Below are 15147 nucleotides of genomic sequence, written 5' to 3' on the forward strand. Positions count from 1 at the left end.
GTGTGACACAAGTGGAGAGAGCTGACAGGTTAAAAGAAGAAAACACTGATATTTCATAGTGTGAGGCAATTGCCAAAACAAGTGGAAAGAGAAAGGATTGAAGGGATAAAAAGAGGTTTAAGATTAAGAAAAAGGCTGAATAATGTTTATTGGATAAACACAGATGTGTCTGTTCCTCCTGTCGTCAGAGTCTATTGATAACGGCGTATGCTTTACAGAGGGGTCTTTCCTCCCTCTATGACTATGAATCAGCTTCACCTCAACTCTGTCCATCCCCTCTCTTTCTACCTCTTTCAGTGTTCTTTTCAACCCCTCCTCTTCCCCTCCCTTCTCCTGTTCCTCACACTCACGCTCTCACACGGGGGATGCCTGAATCGGTGGAAGTCCTGATCAGTGTTGTCGGAGTCCCTCGTCTGCTGAGGGCAGAGCCCAAACCCAGTCTAACCCAGATCAGAAAATACTGAAGATCTCTGCAATATCATGAGAAGGAGAAGCACTTGAAAGAGGATTTCTTGCAGCCGATGGACATTTGTCAAAAGTGTTGAAGACAGGGACAGTCTCATTTTATAACCAGAGAGGTATGGTGAGAATGAAAGCTGTTTGTTGATTATTTTGAGGAATGCAAAGCTTCAAACTGGGATTTTGTGTTTAAGTCATTAAAGACACTGACAGAAGAGGATCCACCAGAGCGGAATATTTATAGCAAACCACATTGGAAGAAAAAAAAAACTCACATTTTTATAATTGCAGAGAAATAAGTGTATTTATTTTTCAGCATGTGCAAATTGAGTTAAAATTTGAGTGTACGGGATGCAGCTGAATTAAGAGTTGTTTTAACCTATTGGCTGAGGATCAACAAGCTAATTGATTTTTTTTTTTTTTTTTGGCAAGAGTGGAAGACCACTGAACCAGTTGCCCAACCAACTAGCCATGGAGTTACGAGGAATACGCGGGATAGTAGGTGGCCAGGACACAAAGTGTCAGGGGTTAGGTTTTGGCTATCCAGTCACCGGGATTCCAACCAGCTCCGTAATAACAGCCGTGCAGCAGCAGGACTACTCAGCCAGCGTCTGGCTTCGCAGGAGGGATAAACTGGAGCATGTAAGTTCTGATACTGGAGATGAGGTATTAGACACAGCTGAAAGAAGAGTGAAGTCTTAAGTAGAATTTAAGAATAGTTAAAAACATGTTGTGTTTTTCATATCCACTGGGACATGTTCTCACCCTCTGACCCTTGGTTAAGCCTTTCAGAACATGTAATTTCAAAAATGGGATAAAATGGAAGAGAAGAATTTTAACATATGAATGTCTTTTAGTGTTCAACTATTACAGACTGATAGAATGAGGGTGGTGTCACTAAATTATGATAATATTTGAGTGGAAACTGTTTCCTATGAATGCACACCCAGATTGTAGGGTGTGGGCTGGAGTGTTAACAAGAAGAGGCTGCTGTGGAGACTGGACAGAAAAATATCTATTTATATAAATCTGAAATAAAATGTTGAGACAGTGGACTGTTTGGTGGCCATAATGCAGAGACAAAATTCAGAATACAATGCAAAGCTGAAACACTAAATAATTAATTTATTGATGGAATTCGAATTATCTGGATAAGTGCAGCTCCTTATGTCTGATTAATAGAAATCTAAATTAAATTAATTACTTTGTTTTTTGTTATTAGCAACAAAAGGAATTTAAGTTAAGCAGAGGGAAAATTGATTGTTTATTATAAGGAAATGCTCATAATGAAAACATATATAGACCTGCTGTACGTTCATAAAATATTTGTCATGTCACATTTAAATTGTGTTGAGTAACTTCTTTTTTTGTTAACCATGCCCTCTTTCAGTACTGTAGGTTACAATGATCTACATTAAAATGTATCCTTATAGCAAATGTAAATTTGTGTAAAAACGAATACAGAAAAGGGTCTGATATTAATGAATCTGCTGAGCAACTTCAACTGTAAACTACTGCTTCTATAACACATCAACTTAAGTTTCTAAATTTTGCATGCTGAGGGGAATTTTGTGTTGTAAGTGAAGGAATAAGCTGAATTTTGCTTTATATGCAGCAACGCTTTTCTTTTATACCTTTGTGATGTTCAACAGTTACTTTTGTTTTCTATTAGAAAGGAGTTTCTATTAGAAACATCCTCAGGAGACTCGCTGCTCCGACGTAAACTGAATCAACATTCTGTGAAGGCCTTCCAGGTGTAGAGATTTAGCGTCAAGGAAAGGAATGGAAGAGGTGTGTGTGCTGAATATTTGATGCTGGAGGGGAACAGTGCCACGTCCAGAGAACTGCTGCTAAGTCTGTCTGCATAACTAACTAGAATGATGAAGCAGCCTGTCCCCTTTCTGCACACCCACACACATCTACAGAGGCACTGAATCACACAGATACATGCACACGCATGCTGTAAGTCTGTTTTTACAGGCCGACAGAGCACACACAAAAGCACTCAGAGGCCAGCAAGTTGGCCGTCAAGCCTGAAAACAGAAAAGACATTTTGCATTTTAATAAACTACCAAGCAGACATGCAGATAAACACACACTCATTCACTCTATGCATTATTCAAAACAAATTATAGCTTGAAGGACAAAAGCAAACTTTACAGTGTACAGTGATTTTATTTTCTGTAATTGCATAACATTAAGTCTGCCTCTTTCTATCTACATCTAATGTAAACGATGTGTTGGCAACATTTGACAGATATGATTTCTCATTCGAGTCGAGAACAAACCCGTTATTGTTTTATAATGAGATTTTCTTTAACTGATGGAGCTTGACTTTACATTTAAGAGCAAGAGTTTTCCTGCTGACAGCGATGACAAATGTGGTGTAAGTTCAAGGAGAGATAAGAAGTTGGATACTGAGAGCCTTAGGGACACAGAGTGCCAGTCACAGTGATGTGATTCAAGTCACATCTTTAGCATATTTTCAAACTCCAAGAAGGTTTTTTTACTCATTCCAAGTGAAGTCATCAATCTACGAAATCAAAGACTGATTACAGCCTCATGTTTTCACCTGGTCACGTTGTAACTTGGAATATGAATATTCTGCAGTTGTCCAAAAGTCCACTTAAAACATATACAAAAACTGAAATCTGTGAACATTTTGGCACGATCCTCAAAACAGCACGGATCAGTTCAGTATGTATGGTAAAATTTCATTCCTTGCTACGTTTTGAAAGTATGATAGTGCTGCATTTGGATTAAACATCATCTTCTGTCCTTATTTGACCAATCTCATGCAATTCATTGAACATATTTTACTGCTCATCCGAGCGCATCACCTTGCTCTTAGTTATTACTTGGTAGCTATGCATATGTGTTTTCTCTTACACTACTCTTTTCCTCTTGTCTGTGCTGAGTCATTGATTTTGTAACAGATGAGTTTGCTGCGGTTGCTTTCATTAAATTATGCAAGTTTAAAGAGTACATTACTAAAGATGGGATCTTGATATAGTACGCAGTGGAGCTACTTTTGCTTCTCATCCTGATGTAGTTTAATTTCTAACATTGCCAAACAAAATACAAATCATGCAAATAAACAAATCATTCAGCAAATAATCTGAATGATTATCAGCTGAAGAAGGTGCTTGGTGCTCTATCCAGCTTTCTGCTTTGTAGATCCTCTATTGTTTGTTGATTGACTACATGCATTTTTTCACGAGTACATAGAATTTCAGAATCATAGACTAAGTAGTTGAAAAATATCTTTTTTGTTTCTTGTTGTAGTAGACAGGTGTGGCTGTTCTGCACCTTGTAGTCACACTCATTCGTCTATCTGGTTTCAGGTGCACATCCCTGCACCTAGGGAGGTGAAATGCCATTTAAAGTTTCTCTTACAGCAGTTACTGGATCTTCTGTGTTCACTGTGTGCTCATAAGACAGTCTTAAAGAAGATGAATCAGCAGCTGAGAGCCAGGGCAGGAGGCTAACTGTGAATGAAAGATAGCCAAACCTCCAGGAGGAATTTTAAGAATTGGCAGCTGAAAGTACAGCTGGCTCCACACGCTGATTGCATTTTCAATTTCATAGTGGCAGTGCTGATGTATAGACCCATATCTGTGGTGTTATTGGTCAAACTATATGGGGCCTAGGGGACTTCTAGCCTCTTATGTAAGTTTATTTGTTATTGTTCTTGGCTGGTGACCCAGCGTTCTGTGTTTTGGACTTTTGAATCTTAGTATTAATCTTAGGCTACGTTCCCACTGCAGGTCTTAATGCTCAAATCCGATTTTTTTTGTCTGCTTGTTCACACTACAAATAAAATGTGATAGCAAACGCGCTCTAGTGTGAACCCTCAAAGCGGCCCGCATGTGCAAAAGAAGACGCTCTGTTTAGACCCAGACCAAACGGTATTGTTTGACTGATGGCCCTTAATATAAAGACTTGTTTTGGACTGTATATTTCCCAATTTAGCTTTAAGTTGTAAAGTTATTTTGTTATTTACATACAGTCTAATAATTGTTCTTATTGCTGTTTTAGAGAGGAGCGGTGCTTCAAAGGATAGTTGCAGATTTCTGTCAGAATCTGCAGATTATACAGTGCAAATAAAATGTTCACGTTTCTCCAACGCTGTCTTCCAAACAGCTTCACTGACATCTACAGTGGATGGCCAGGAAGCGTTCACGATGTCTTCTCGGGCGCTTCTCCGGCGCTGATAATTGGCGTATGTCTTGTGTCAGTGACGTAAAAGCCGGATTTAATGCGACATGACCGTTCAAACAGCAGTCGCTTTCTAAAACGTCAGATATGTATCGGATTCAGTACCACATACGAAAGTGACCCAGATCGGATTGGAAAATATCGGATTTGTGCCGTTCACACTGTCATACCGTGATCGGATATGGGTCACATAGGGTCAAAAAAGTCGGATTTGATGCGCTTTCGCCTGCAGTGTGAACGTAGCCTTAGAATATTAAGCTGATTTCTGGATGTTATTATGTTGGGTTTTCCTGTTTAGTCACTTTAGGGTCATCAGCTTATTGTCCCGTTTTCTTAGTCTTGTCACTGTGTTTCGTTCTTTAGTGTTCTCCTCCTGTGTTCTTACACTCACCTTTATGTTTTGTCCTTAGCGTTGTCCATGTTAGGTCTGCCATGTTTCCATGTTTGTTGCCCTCTGTGTCTCTCGCCCTCTCTTTTTTATCCCAGTCATGCCTCTGTGTTCTGTCTGTGTGTTCATCCTTGTCTCCCCTGTCTGTCATGCGCTCCCATGTTTGTTTATCCCCATCCTGGTGTCAAGCCATGTCCTTGTCTGAGTCTTGGTATGTGTGCTACTTGTCTCATGTGCATTGTGTTCAGTTTTGCTCTCCCTGTCTCGTTATGTGGAAATTTGTTCCTGCGGTGTTTCCATGTGTTTCCACTTCCCTCATCATCCCTCGGTGTCTATATTGTCTCTGTTTTCCTCCATCCTTTGCCAAAGCCCCTCTTCACCTACCCCTGTGTTTCCATGTTCCTACTTTTCCAGGCTTTCATGATTAATTCCTCATTCATTTTGGTTTTCTTATTTCGTTCTGTTTTGACAATCAGGCTGAATAAATGGCTCGCCTTTTGTTAAAGTTCATTGCTGCCTACGTTGTCTGCATTTGGGTCCTCACTCTCCGCTCCACACGGTCTGCTGCCTGCAGATTGTGACATTATTATGTTTATTTCTTTTTTTTTTCCCCTATCCCTCTCATTTGCTATTTTTGTGGGCTGGGCGAGTGAAGATGATGAAACTCAGGGAAAATATTTATTTGCCTCAAATGAATAAGAAAGTTGGATTGATTTCTCAGTGCACATTAGTCAAAGTATGAAATATTATTAGACATATATCTTATGAACTTTTTTATCTGGAAGTGATGAATGATGCTGTTAATCGGTTGAAGAATGAGGGGTAGGAAGATTACACTCAGGTTTTGACACGTCCATCTGTAACACAAGTTCACCCTGGAAGTGGGAAATGTAGATGTAGTGACAAGGTAGAAATATTTTTAGCTGTGTGAAAATTTCTGGAAATCAATTTGAGAAGCTGTCTATGAAGTGAATAACAACTTATGATTATTTATGATAAACCTCCAGATTTAATACATAATAAATAAAGTTATATATGTGAAACATTTATACTGCTTAACTAATTTATTAGACCACCACCCAGTGTAATGATCTGCCACAGCTGTTCTAAATCACCAATATTTTTAATTACCAAAAATCACTTTTACATTTTTATTTCATTTGTTTATTAAGATGCCAAATTACACTTACTTGCATGTCACTAACAGGAAAAAAAATGTTTTAATAGTTAAAACTTATGCTTGATCTGACTTCTTAGAGAGTCCAGAGTCCAGGCTCAAATTTGAGTATAAAAATGAGAATTCAGCAACTTTTAGTTTATGTAATTTTGTAATTTTAAAATGTAATTTGAAGTTTAGTCTTTTAGTTAAAGATGTTTTGACTCATTTTTTAAAACATTTGTATTTTCTTGTTCTTAAGAACGGTGTTCTAATACATTTATTTTAAGCACTTGAAGGAAACCAGAGTAAAACCTATTATTTCCATTGCCTTGCAAGGTGGAACTGTTTATATACATTTCAGATACTAAATGCAGAGACACTAAACCTGTGGTCAAAAATGAGGAGAATTAACTTTTTAAAAAAAAATATGATTAATTTAAAAGAAATAATAATCTTGGTGTATAAAACTGAGCATAATGTTAGTTCAAGCATGTCACAGAATCAAGCTCACCTGGAAGTCCTGTTGGGAAACATTTTACATTTGTACTGCTGCTTCAGCAAGCTGCTTTGCAACCCACCCTCCACACCAGCTCTTCTGTTTCATGCTATTTCTGACCCAATCAATGTCCGTTGTCATTTCCTACTGCTCAGTAATGGTGTATTGCTAAATTCTACAGCACCTTCTTTTTAAACAAAAACTTGTGCTTTAGAAACTGTTAGCAATTTATGTAACAGACATTAATACATTCACAAAAACACAGTAATGAATCATTAGGACACAGGAGCACATCTGCCTCCTTTAGGCGATCCTAAAAGATTTCTTGTCATCACTTTCAGTCCTTAACCACGCTCAGATAAAAGGTTGCTCTCCGTGGAGAAAGTGCAGCCTCATTAATGCTGTTGTCTCATGCGTTCATCCCCATTACTTGGTGATGACCTCGGGCAATTGTCTCTGCCTTCAAAGCAGTGAGACCTTACTTTTTCAGTTCGAGATGGACATGTTTTCAGAATTCTGGATTCCTTTTATTTTTAATTGGTGAGTTTTGTCTGACAGCAGGGGAAAAGACTCATCTTGAAGTTTGTGCTGAAACTGTTTCTTTGCGGTTCAAATTCAACCATGAAGCAGCCTCTTCATAATGCTGCTCGAAGGCTTTGATCTTTCAGTAAGATGTTCCAGTCTAATTGTTTACTCTTAAACAACAACAACAAAAAAATCACCAATCCATTTCCCCCCTGTCAAGCAGCCACATTACATTTTAAGTAAAAATGTTGACCGGTTGATTAAAGGTGTTTGATTATAGACAGAATACTCTCATTATGTAGTGGATGGAAGATAAACAGCAAAGAGAAGCCAATGAAATAAAAGACAACACATTTGAACTGCTGCAAGTGCTGATCAAAGTTAAGGAAGATTTACATTGGGATTATTTTCCTACCTAAAGATCAGCAGAAATGAAGGCAAGAAGACAGATGTCTTTATATCTGTGAGAGTTGTTGTTGTATTCAAACTTTATGTAGATACCTTTGGCCAGAAGCTTACTATCATCAATCACCAACACTCTTCACTGTGTTCAATACCCAGTACCAATTAAAATTGATGCTCGGGGTTCTTGGCTCCTTTTTAACAGCTTGGCATGAGTTCATCCTGATTTCACTTCAGCATCAACTTGACCTTGTGTGGAGGCTTCATGCTTAGTTAAAGTTTACCTCTTGCCTGTTTACAGCTAAACTGTATAAGGCTGCAACTACTGTATAAACATAACTGACACAACATAGTTCTATATAGTCCATAATTAAATTTGAGATGCTATCATAACAAACCTTGAAAGAAATTCAATTAAAGCTACTTTCAGCTGCTCCTATGCACAAGAGGTCAGCACAGTGGGTAGATCCACAGTAGATTTCTTGCATGTTAATCACTTCTACATTATAAAGTAGGTGTTTCTAGGAACTAGATATTTATTTTCCTAAACGGGTAGCATTCCTTGTTTACTTTGGTTGTGTTGATGGCTGGTTGTATTTCAGTGGTTTCTCTGTATTTAAACAAGCTATTTAAGGTATGTAAACAATAATTATCCCAAATTAAAACAATAATTTACTACCTATAATTGCTCATTCGCACTCTTTCATGAGTGGTTGAATTAACACAAATCTGGCTGGGTACACATACACACACACATTTATACACTCACACACGTATACCCTTAATTCACTATTCTGTCGTATAGTCCTGCCTTGTTCATTTAGTTTACTTCGACTGCTTTCTGATTGGATAGATGCTTATTTGATTTTCTTTGTGAATCACATGACTTTTGTATTTGCTGTTGATTTCTTTTCTTAACCCTTTAAATTAAATTTTGATCCTTAGTGATGCTGCGAGTTCTGGCATAGTTTGTAGCCTACAGGAACAGTAGGGGGAGCTATCACCCAATATGAAAACTTCATTGTGTAAATTGATGTAGATTTTTAATTCAAAGGATTGGAGCTATAACATTTTGGCCCACTGCATGCATCAGACTGTCAGTTTCCAGGTGTGTGATCTATATACTGCACCATGATAATGAATACCATCTGTTTCAATTCTAATTAATTAAACATCTCTTCAGGACCTGACAGTTTGAGGCATGCTGGCTGTCAGTTTTCTACATGTGAGCTTTAAATCTCCTTTAGTTTAACTAGCTTTCTTATTTTCATTCCTTTTTTATCTTTGTTTTATGGCATCTCAAAATTCAGCGTGTTTCCTCTTTCTCTTTAATCACAAAATTGACTCAGACTCTGATTGCTTTGAAATATAATTGGTTAATAAATACACATTACATCAAAATTTTTAATACATAAGATTTTTTCTCAACTTTGTAATACTGCAAAAAGACCTTCAGTATTTATAATGATATATGTTATATATTTAGGATTTACTGCTGAATCAATTCAGGCCTTGAATAATGTGATAGTGCACTCAGGGACATCATAAAAAAGATTTTGCCGTCTTCAAAGTCAGAAGAGGTCTTTTGAGGTCTTTGCCTGTTGTTATTCTTTGTTTGACAAACTGCCCTTGGCACAGACAATGGAGTGCATATCTGTGAAGGGGAAGTGACTGACTAAATTAGTAAATAAGTAAATCAATAGCATTCCTTATCATGGAAAAAAGGTTGTATAATTTATTTTTTCCCCAGATTTGAAAGATGGAAAGAATCTCTAACAAGATTACTAAAATCAAATTTGATGGTAATCTGGTTAGATGATTTACTTATGATTTTGTAATCTGAATACATAATCCCGGTTACATGTATGTTAGCCATTTTTGCCCAACCCTGTTACACATACACAACTACCCCCTCACAACCACCTGCCGAGACAGAGTAATGGGGAAGATACACTGGAAGCCATAATCATGCTTTTTCATGAATTGAACTAATTAGGCAATTAGCTGAAACTCATTAGACTCTGTTTCTGTACCACAAAGCTAAATTATTTCAGCTGTGAAAGTGTTACATGAGTACAGAGCCCTCACTGAATTGTGAAATCCACATTATCTTAAACGTCCAGAAGGATTTAAGCCTTCTATGAAACCTTTGTGCCATCATCTCTAGATCTCTTAAGAGAGAAGCTCTGCTGGTCTGTTGTAGCTCACAATGTAGATTTAAAAAGAAAGCTTTCATGTTGACATTTCATAATCTAATTTGATGCTCTTTTTATCCCCCTCGACTCCACTGATTTCTAGAAATGTTTTCTGTTTAATTTCACTGGCAAACACTTCATAGCTCTTATAGTTCAAATGCCGGAGGCTCAGTAAACTCTCATGCTTCAGGAAATTTCAATACAGCAGAGCAGAGATAAAAAGTTACAGCTCATGAAACTACTCAAGTGCAATATCTTTGTATATGCTAGAAGGGATTCGTTTATTGGATGCTTGCTTTGACTACACTGATAATAAAGAGATTCTTAGTGTTGGAGTAACAGAACTGCTGCTCGTGTTATATTCCAGCTTTAGAACTTTTCTTCTCATCAAAACTATGGTAAATGTATACCTGCAACCCTGCAAATTTGTTCAAAACATGAATGTATGGAGTGCATTAGGTCTGTGTGTTATTCACTTTCTTGATAATTCTTTGATTTATCTGAAATTCTGAGTTTTCAAACCTCCTCGGGCTATATATCTTCTTTTTTTTTTTAATCCAGTCCCACTTGGAGCTGTGTGTTATTTAAATTTTTATGTTGCCTGCAACAAATACAGTAAGCTACTGTTTATATTAATGTAACAAATCTTTTAAAAAGTTTTAGGGTTTTGCACACATTTAGATAATTAATCAATCAAAATAATACAACCGCACATTAATGTGCATAAGAGAGATGAACTGTCTATGGCCACATCTATAATTTTTAAAAACACAGACTGCATATAAATGATGGAAGCAGCTTCTAATAGCTTGCAAATATGCATAGAAAGATCAATGCACTAAGTAATTCTTTTCAGGTACGTTTATTGCCTCAAGAATTTCAAGTTTTATTAAACAAAACTTGAAAAAAAATGACTAGCGTAAGAAAAGCTGTTAGATATGCTTTAGTAATGATGATGAATGAAACTGTGCATTAAAATTGCATTAAAGTCGTGTAGTCGTGGCAACTTATGTTCCTTTGCTGATGAAATTCATGTTGACCTTATTTCTGAGTTGCTGTAAAGTGACTGCCCCCTGCTGGAATTTCTGTCATGTGTTCCTAATTTGTGGGACAGTGCCAGATCTAATTGCACTACTTGAGTATCACGTTTACGTGGTACTCAAGTAGTGGTCAGAGGGCTTGGTGGCGCCAGTGTCCGGCAGCCTCGCCTCTGTCAGTGTGCCCCAGGGTGGCTGTGGCTACACCATCACCAGTGTGTGAATGGGTAGATGACTGGTTGTGTAAAGCGCTTTGGGGTCCTTAGGGACTAGAAAAGCGCTATACAAATACAGGCCATTTTACCATTTCATATCAGAGTGCAGCTGTGATATACCAGCAATATATAGGAGAGTAGTGAGTGATAAAACCAATGCAGCAGCTTCCTCTTGCTGCACACGCAGCCGGCATCACATTGTCAGCTAGCTGACACTAACAAGAGAGACGCAACTTGACCTCTTCATGGAGTGTGGCAAAGGAAATCCGGAGCTGATACCGAAAGGCTGGATGTGAAATGACCTGAATCTGACATAAAACTGTCAATCTAGACAAAGCCAAACAAAGTCTCCCTTGATTTTTTTGTTGTGCGCAGTGCCAAGTCAGCTTGAAACTCACAGTTCTGCAGTGCATCCAAAACACAAAAACACACCAACTTCAGCAGATGGATGGCACCGCTGAGTGCTGATACTGCATCAGTGATGCTTGTGACAGATGCTCTAATTATTTTTGTGTGTGAAGAAAAACTGACAGATCCTGAAACTGTGAGAATGTATTTAATGGAACACGGATCAGCATTTCTATAACTATTGTGTCGTTAAAATATTGTTTAAGGTGTGCTTTGCTGCTGTGATGACCCCCTTTGAGATTAATATGTTCCTGCTGTGGAACACAAAGACACATATAGACATTTCAGAGGCAAGTAAAGCTACTGTTATACAGTACTATTGAAACATTTGGAAAACTGATCAACTACAGATTACATATCTTTTAGAGCTTCCAAACAGCACATGCATCCTTTATCCTGCAGAAGGGCAGATGAGGTAAATGCTTTATATCTGAGATTGGTTGCACTTCAGTGGTTTCTCTGTATTTAAACAACAATTATCCCAAATTAAACAATAATTTGCCACCTATAATTGCACATTCTCAGTCTTTCATAAGTGGTTGAATCTGAGAGTTTACGTCAAACAAGTTCTCGGTCATTTCCTCCAAGAAACACTTATTTTTGGTTTAGTCAAGAAGGCTGCCTGGATACAGAGGACAGGAAGCAGGAAACTAAAAACACCTAATTTGCTGCTTTTAAAAGACGTAAAGGCTTGTGCAAATAAACTTTCTCATGCTTCTTTATATGTGCTACAGTTACACTGTACGCTGACTAGTCATAAACAAGTGTTTAATTGATTTTCTCCTGGTTAAAAAAAAAAAAAAATAATCTGGAGTGATGTTGCACTTGCTGCCATTCGGGTCATTGTACTGTTTTTATACTTAAGACAAGGAATCTTATAAAAGTGACTTTATCATGCAAATACCATTTGAGGCAACATGAATATTGACCATAGGTGTGAACATGAGTGTGAGTGGGTGTCTCTCTGTGTGGACTGTGACTGAGTGGGTTCCCTCTGGGTAATCTGGATTGCTCCTACAGTCCAAAGGTATGCAGTTTGTAGGTTTAACTGGTTATACTAAAATGCCCACAGATGTGAATGTGAATGTGAATCATTGTCTGCGTAAGCCCTGCAGCAGACTGGCAGCCTTTCCTATGCCCTGCTTCAGCCCTGTGGCAGCTGGGGTAGACTCTAGCCCCACACAACTCTGAGTTGGATAAGCAGAGGAGAATGGATTGATGGATGGATACTCCTGAGGGGGAGATTATATGGGGTCCAATTGTAGTGCTGAAGAGCTATTGTCAGTGCAAGTTATTATAGCATATGGGTGGTTGGGTGGGGAGAAAAGCTGTTCCTTAGTCTGTTTGCATGAGTATTGTATTCATCTGTATCATCGGCCTGATGGCAAAAGTTGAAACAAAGGGTAACGGGGGTGTGACGTGTCTGAAATGATGCTGCTCGTCTACTTCCTCAGAAGAGTGGTGTAGACATCTTCCAGTTGTAGGAGCTCGTTTAGTATGCAATCTTCACCACACGGTGTAGGTCATCCGCTCGGCTGCTTTAGCAGCTTTAGTACCGCGTCATGATCATGTTTGTGAGGATGCTCTCGGTGATGGTTCTGTAGCAATTCAGCACCAGTCCCTGGGGGAGATGTGCTTGAAATACTACACTCGAACAGAAAGAGTCTTGAATGACTGTAGTGAATGATATGGTTTTTATCACCTTTGTAGGCACTCGATCAAAAAGGAATAAATATTGCTTGTCCGTCTAACAAATAACAGTTTCAGTGGGCTGTAGTCACTACGCAGGTAGCTTCCATTTCCTAGGGAAGAACTGTCCTTGTTGTTTGTTTGTTTTTTGACCAGGTTTGAGGACTGAAAGTCCATGTCAGGTGGCTGGACATGGTAAGTCCAACAAATTTTAATCTCTGCATACTCTCTGCTGCTTAATATACTGTTGGGATTTGTGCTGTGTTTACTTTTTATATGACTCTCAAGTCTTGTCATCTTCCATTTAAATAATCAAGAACATGTCTAATAATACGGATTTTAAGCTTTTATGAGTTTCAGCTAACGATCATCATTGTAGCCTTTCACAAGACTGGGTACTGTAACAGTGTTTTTTTATGGGCAGTAAAGCTATCGGATAGCTAGCTGCAGGTGGACCATAAAAGACACAAAGGTATTTGTAAGGGCTTTAACAAAGAAAAATTGACTCTAGTGTTTTCTGCTCCATTCTCTGCTGGTCTGTTCTCATTGTTTTAAAAATGGTTTCACATACCTTCCGACTGTTTGGCCATTTTCTTGTTTGTTTGTTTTTATTTCAGTCTATGGTAAGTTTAACAATTGATGTCTGATAGATTCTAGACCTTAAAATATATACTCCCATCTATCGCAGGAAAAATCCCAGAAATGTGAGCTGTTACTAAGGGGGGATAAGCAGGAAAGGAAGAAGAGGAGGAGAGCCTGATCATCTATTTATTGTTTAATCCTCCATCTATATGGCAGAGACAGAAACTGTCTGATCTTCTATTTAGCTCTAATCACAAAGCCCTGTTTCTCTTTGTCTCTTATTTTCTTATGCCTACTGCACTGCGATGATCGCCAACTTAAAAAGCGTACTAGCACCCCCTGTTGGCTTTTTTCTGTCAGCACACAGCTGCAGGGCAGACAGACTTTAAAAGATTTACTATCTATACCCTGCATCTGAACAGGATCTGCTCTGCATTACAATGTGCTGCCGATGTATTGCTTTTGCATACTAAGAAGTGTAAAATAGCATTACTTTGCCATATCTCTGCTTGCAGTCAATGAACTAAACTGCACTGAGATGTATTGAATCAATGCAATTCAGTTACATTGGCTGTGTTTCACTAGGCTCACTGCCTGCACTTTGTTTCATGCTGTGCCTCTGCAATTCCATCATGTATTGCAATTCTGTTTTAATATCTGAACAAACTGGATTAGTATTAAAATCAATAGACCTGAAAAATCAGATTAATCACAGAAAAGAAAAAGTGGAGGAGCTCACTATTGCAATAATGCAGGGTAAGGTGAGACAATATAAGCAGGAGAGGCAAGTGGATGTACAGTGAAAAGAGAGGAGAGTCCGAACATCTATTTATTCTCTATTACCTCCCTGTTTTGTGGGTCTGTATGGAAGAGTGGAGAAATTTGAGCTTTCTATTAGAGAGAGAGAGGGTGGTGAGACAGCGCAGGGGAGGGAGCGGGAGAGTGAGAAGGAGGTGAGCAAACATGCGATATGGTGGGATGAGAGGAGGAAAGGATAGAGAAAGAAAAGTGAAGAAGGAAGCTAGAAGACAGATAGCTCAACAGATAGATAGATCTATATATAGATAGACAGATAGAGGTGTGTCCTTTTATGTTTTCATTCATGCAGTTGTAGGAGAGGATAGGAGGAGCAGCGCTTTCCCTCTCTTTCATTCTCTTTCACACACATATGCACGTGCACTTACAAACGCCAACACATACATTTTCTCTGCCGAGAGGGATGGACTCTCCTCCCCTGTGACTCCCAGGGAAGAGAGGAAGCAGCGGATTTTGCAGCTCACACACACGGACACATACTCTTTCTGTCTCTTTCGTCTCGCACATCCGGAAGAGCACATGTGTTTCCGAGTGGACTAACAAACAGAGGGATGCGTC

The 15147-nt window shown here is 38.5% G+C and overlaps 1 protein-coding gene across 1 annotated transcript in view; it reads left to right on the plus strand.

Moving 5' to 3' along the window:
* Positions 1-930: 930 nt before the first annotated feature.
* LOC308388509 (inactive phospholipase D5-like) overlaps positions 931-15147 on the plus strand; it is a gene marked incomplete at its 5' end in the record, with an annotated part of 75545 nt that continues 61328 nt past the window's right edge. Inside the window, one exon of the mRNA XM_080869273.1 lies at positions 931-1101. Within this exon, the coding sequence (XP_080725399.1) occupies positions 931-1101 (171 nt within the window). The remainder of the gene's footprint in view (positions 1102-15147) is intronic.

Source organism: Rhamphochromis sp. 'chilingali', assembly GCF_963969265.1.
Source record: "Rhamphochromis sp. 'chilingali' genome assembly, chromosome: 20".
In the NCBI taxonomy this organism is placed as follows: Eukaryota; Metazoa; Chordata; class Actinopteri; order Cichliformes; family Cichlidae; genus Rhamphochromis; species Rhamphochromis sp. 'chilingali'.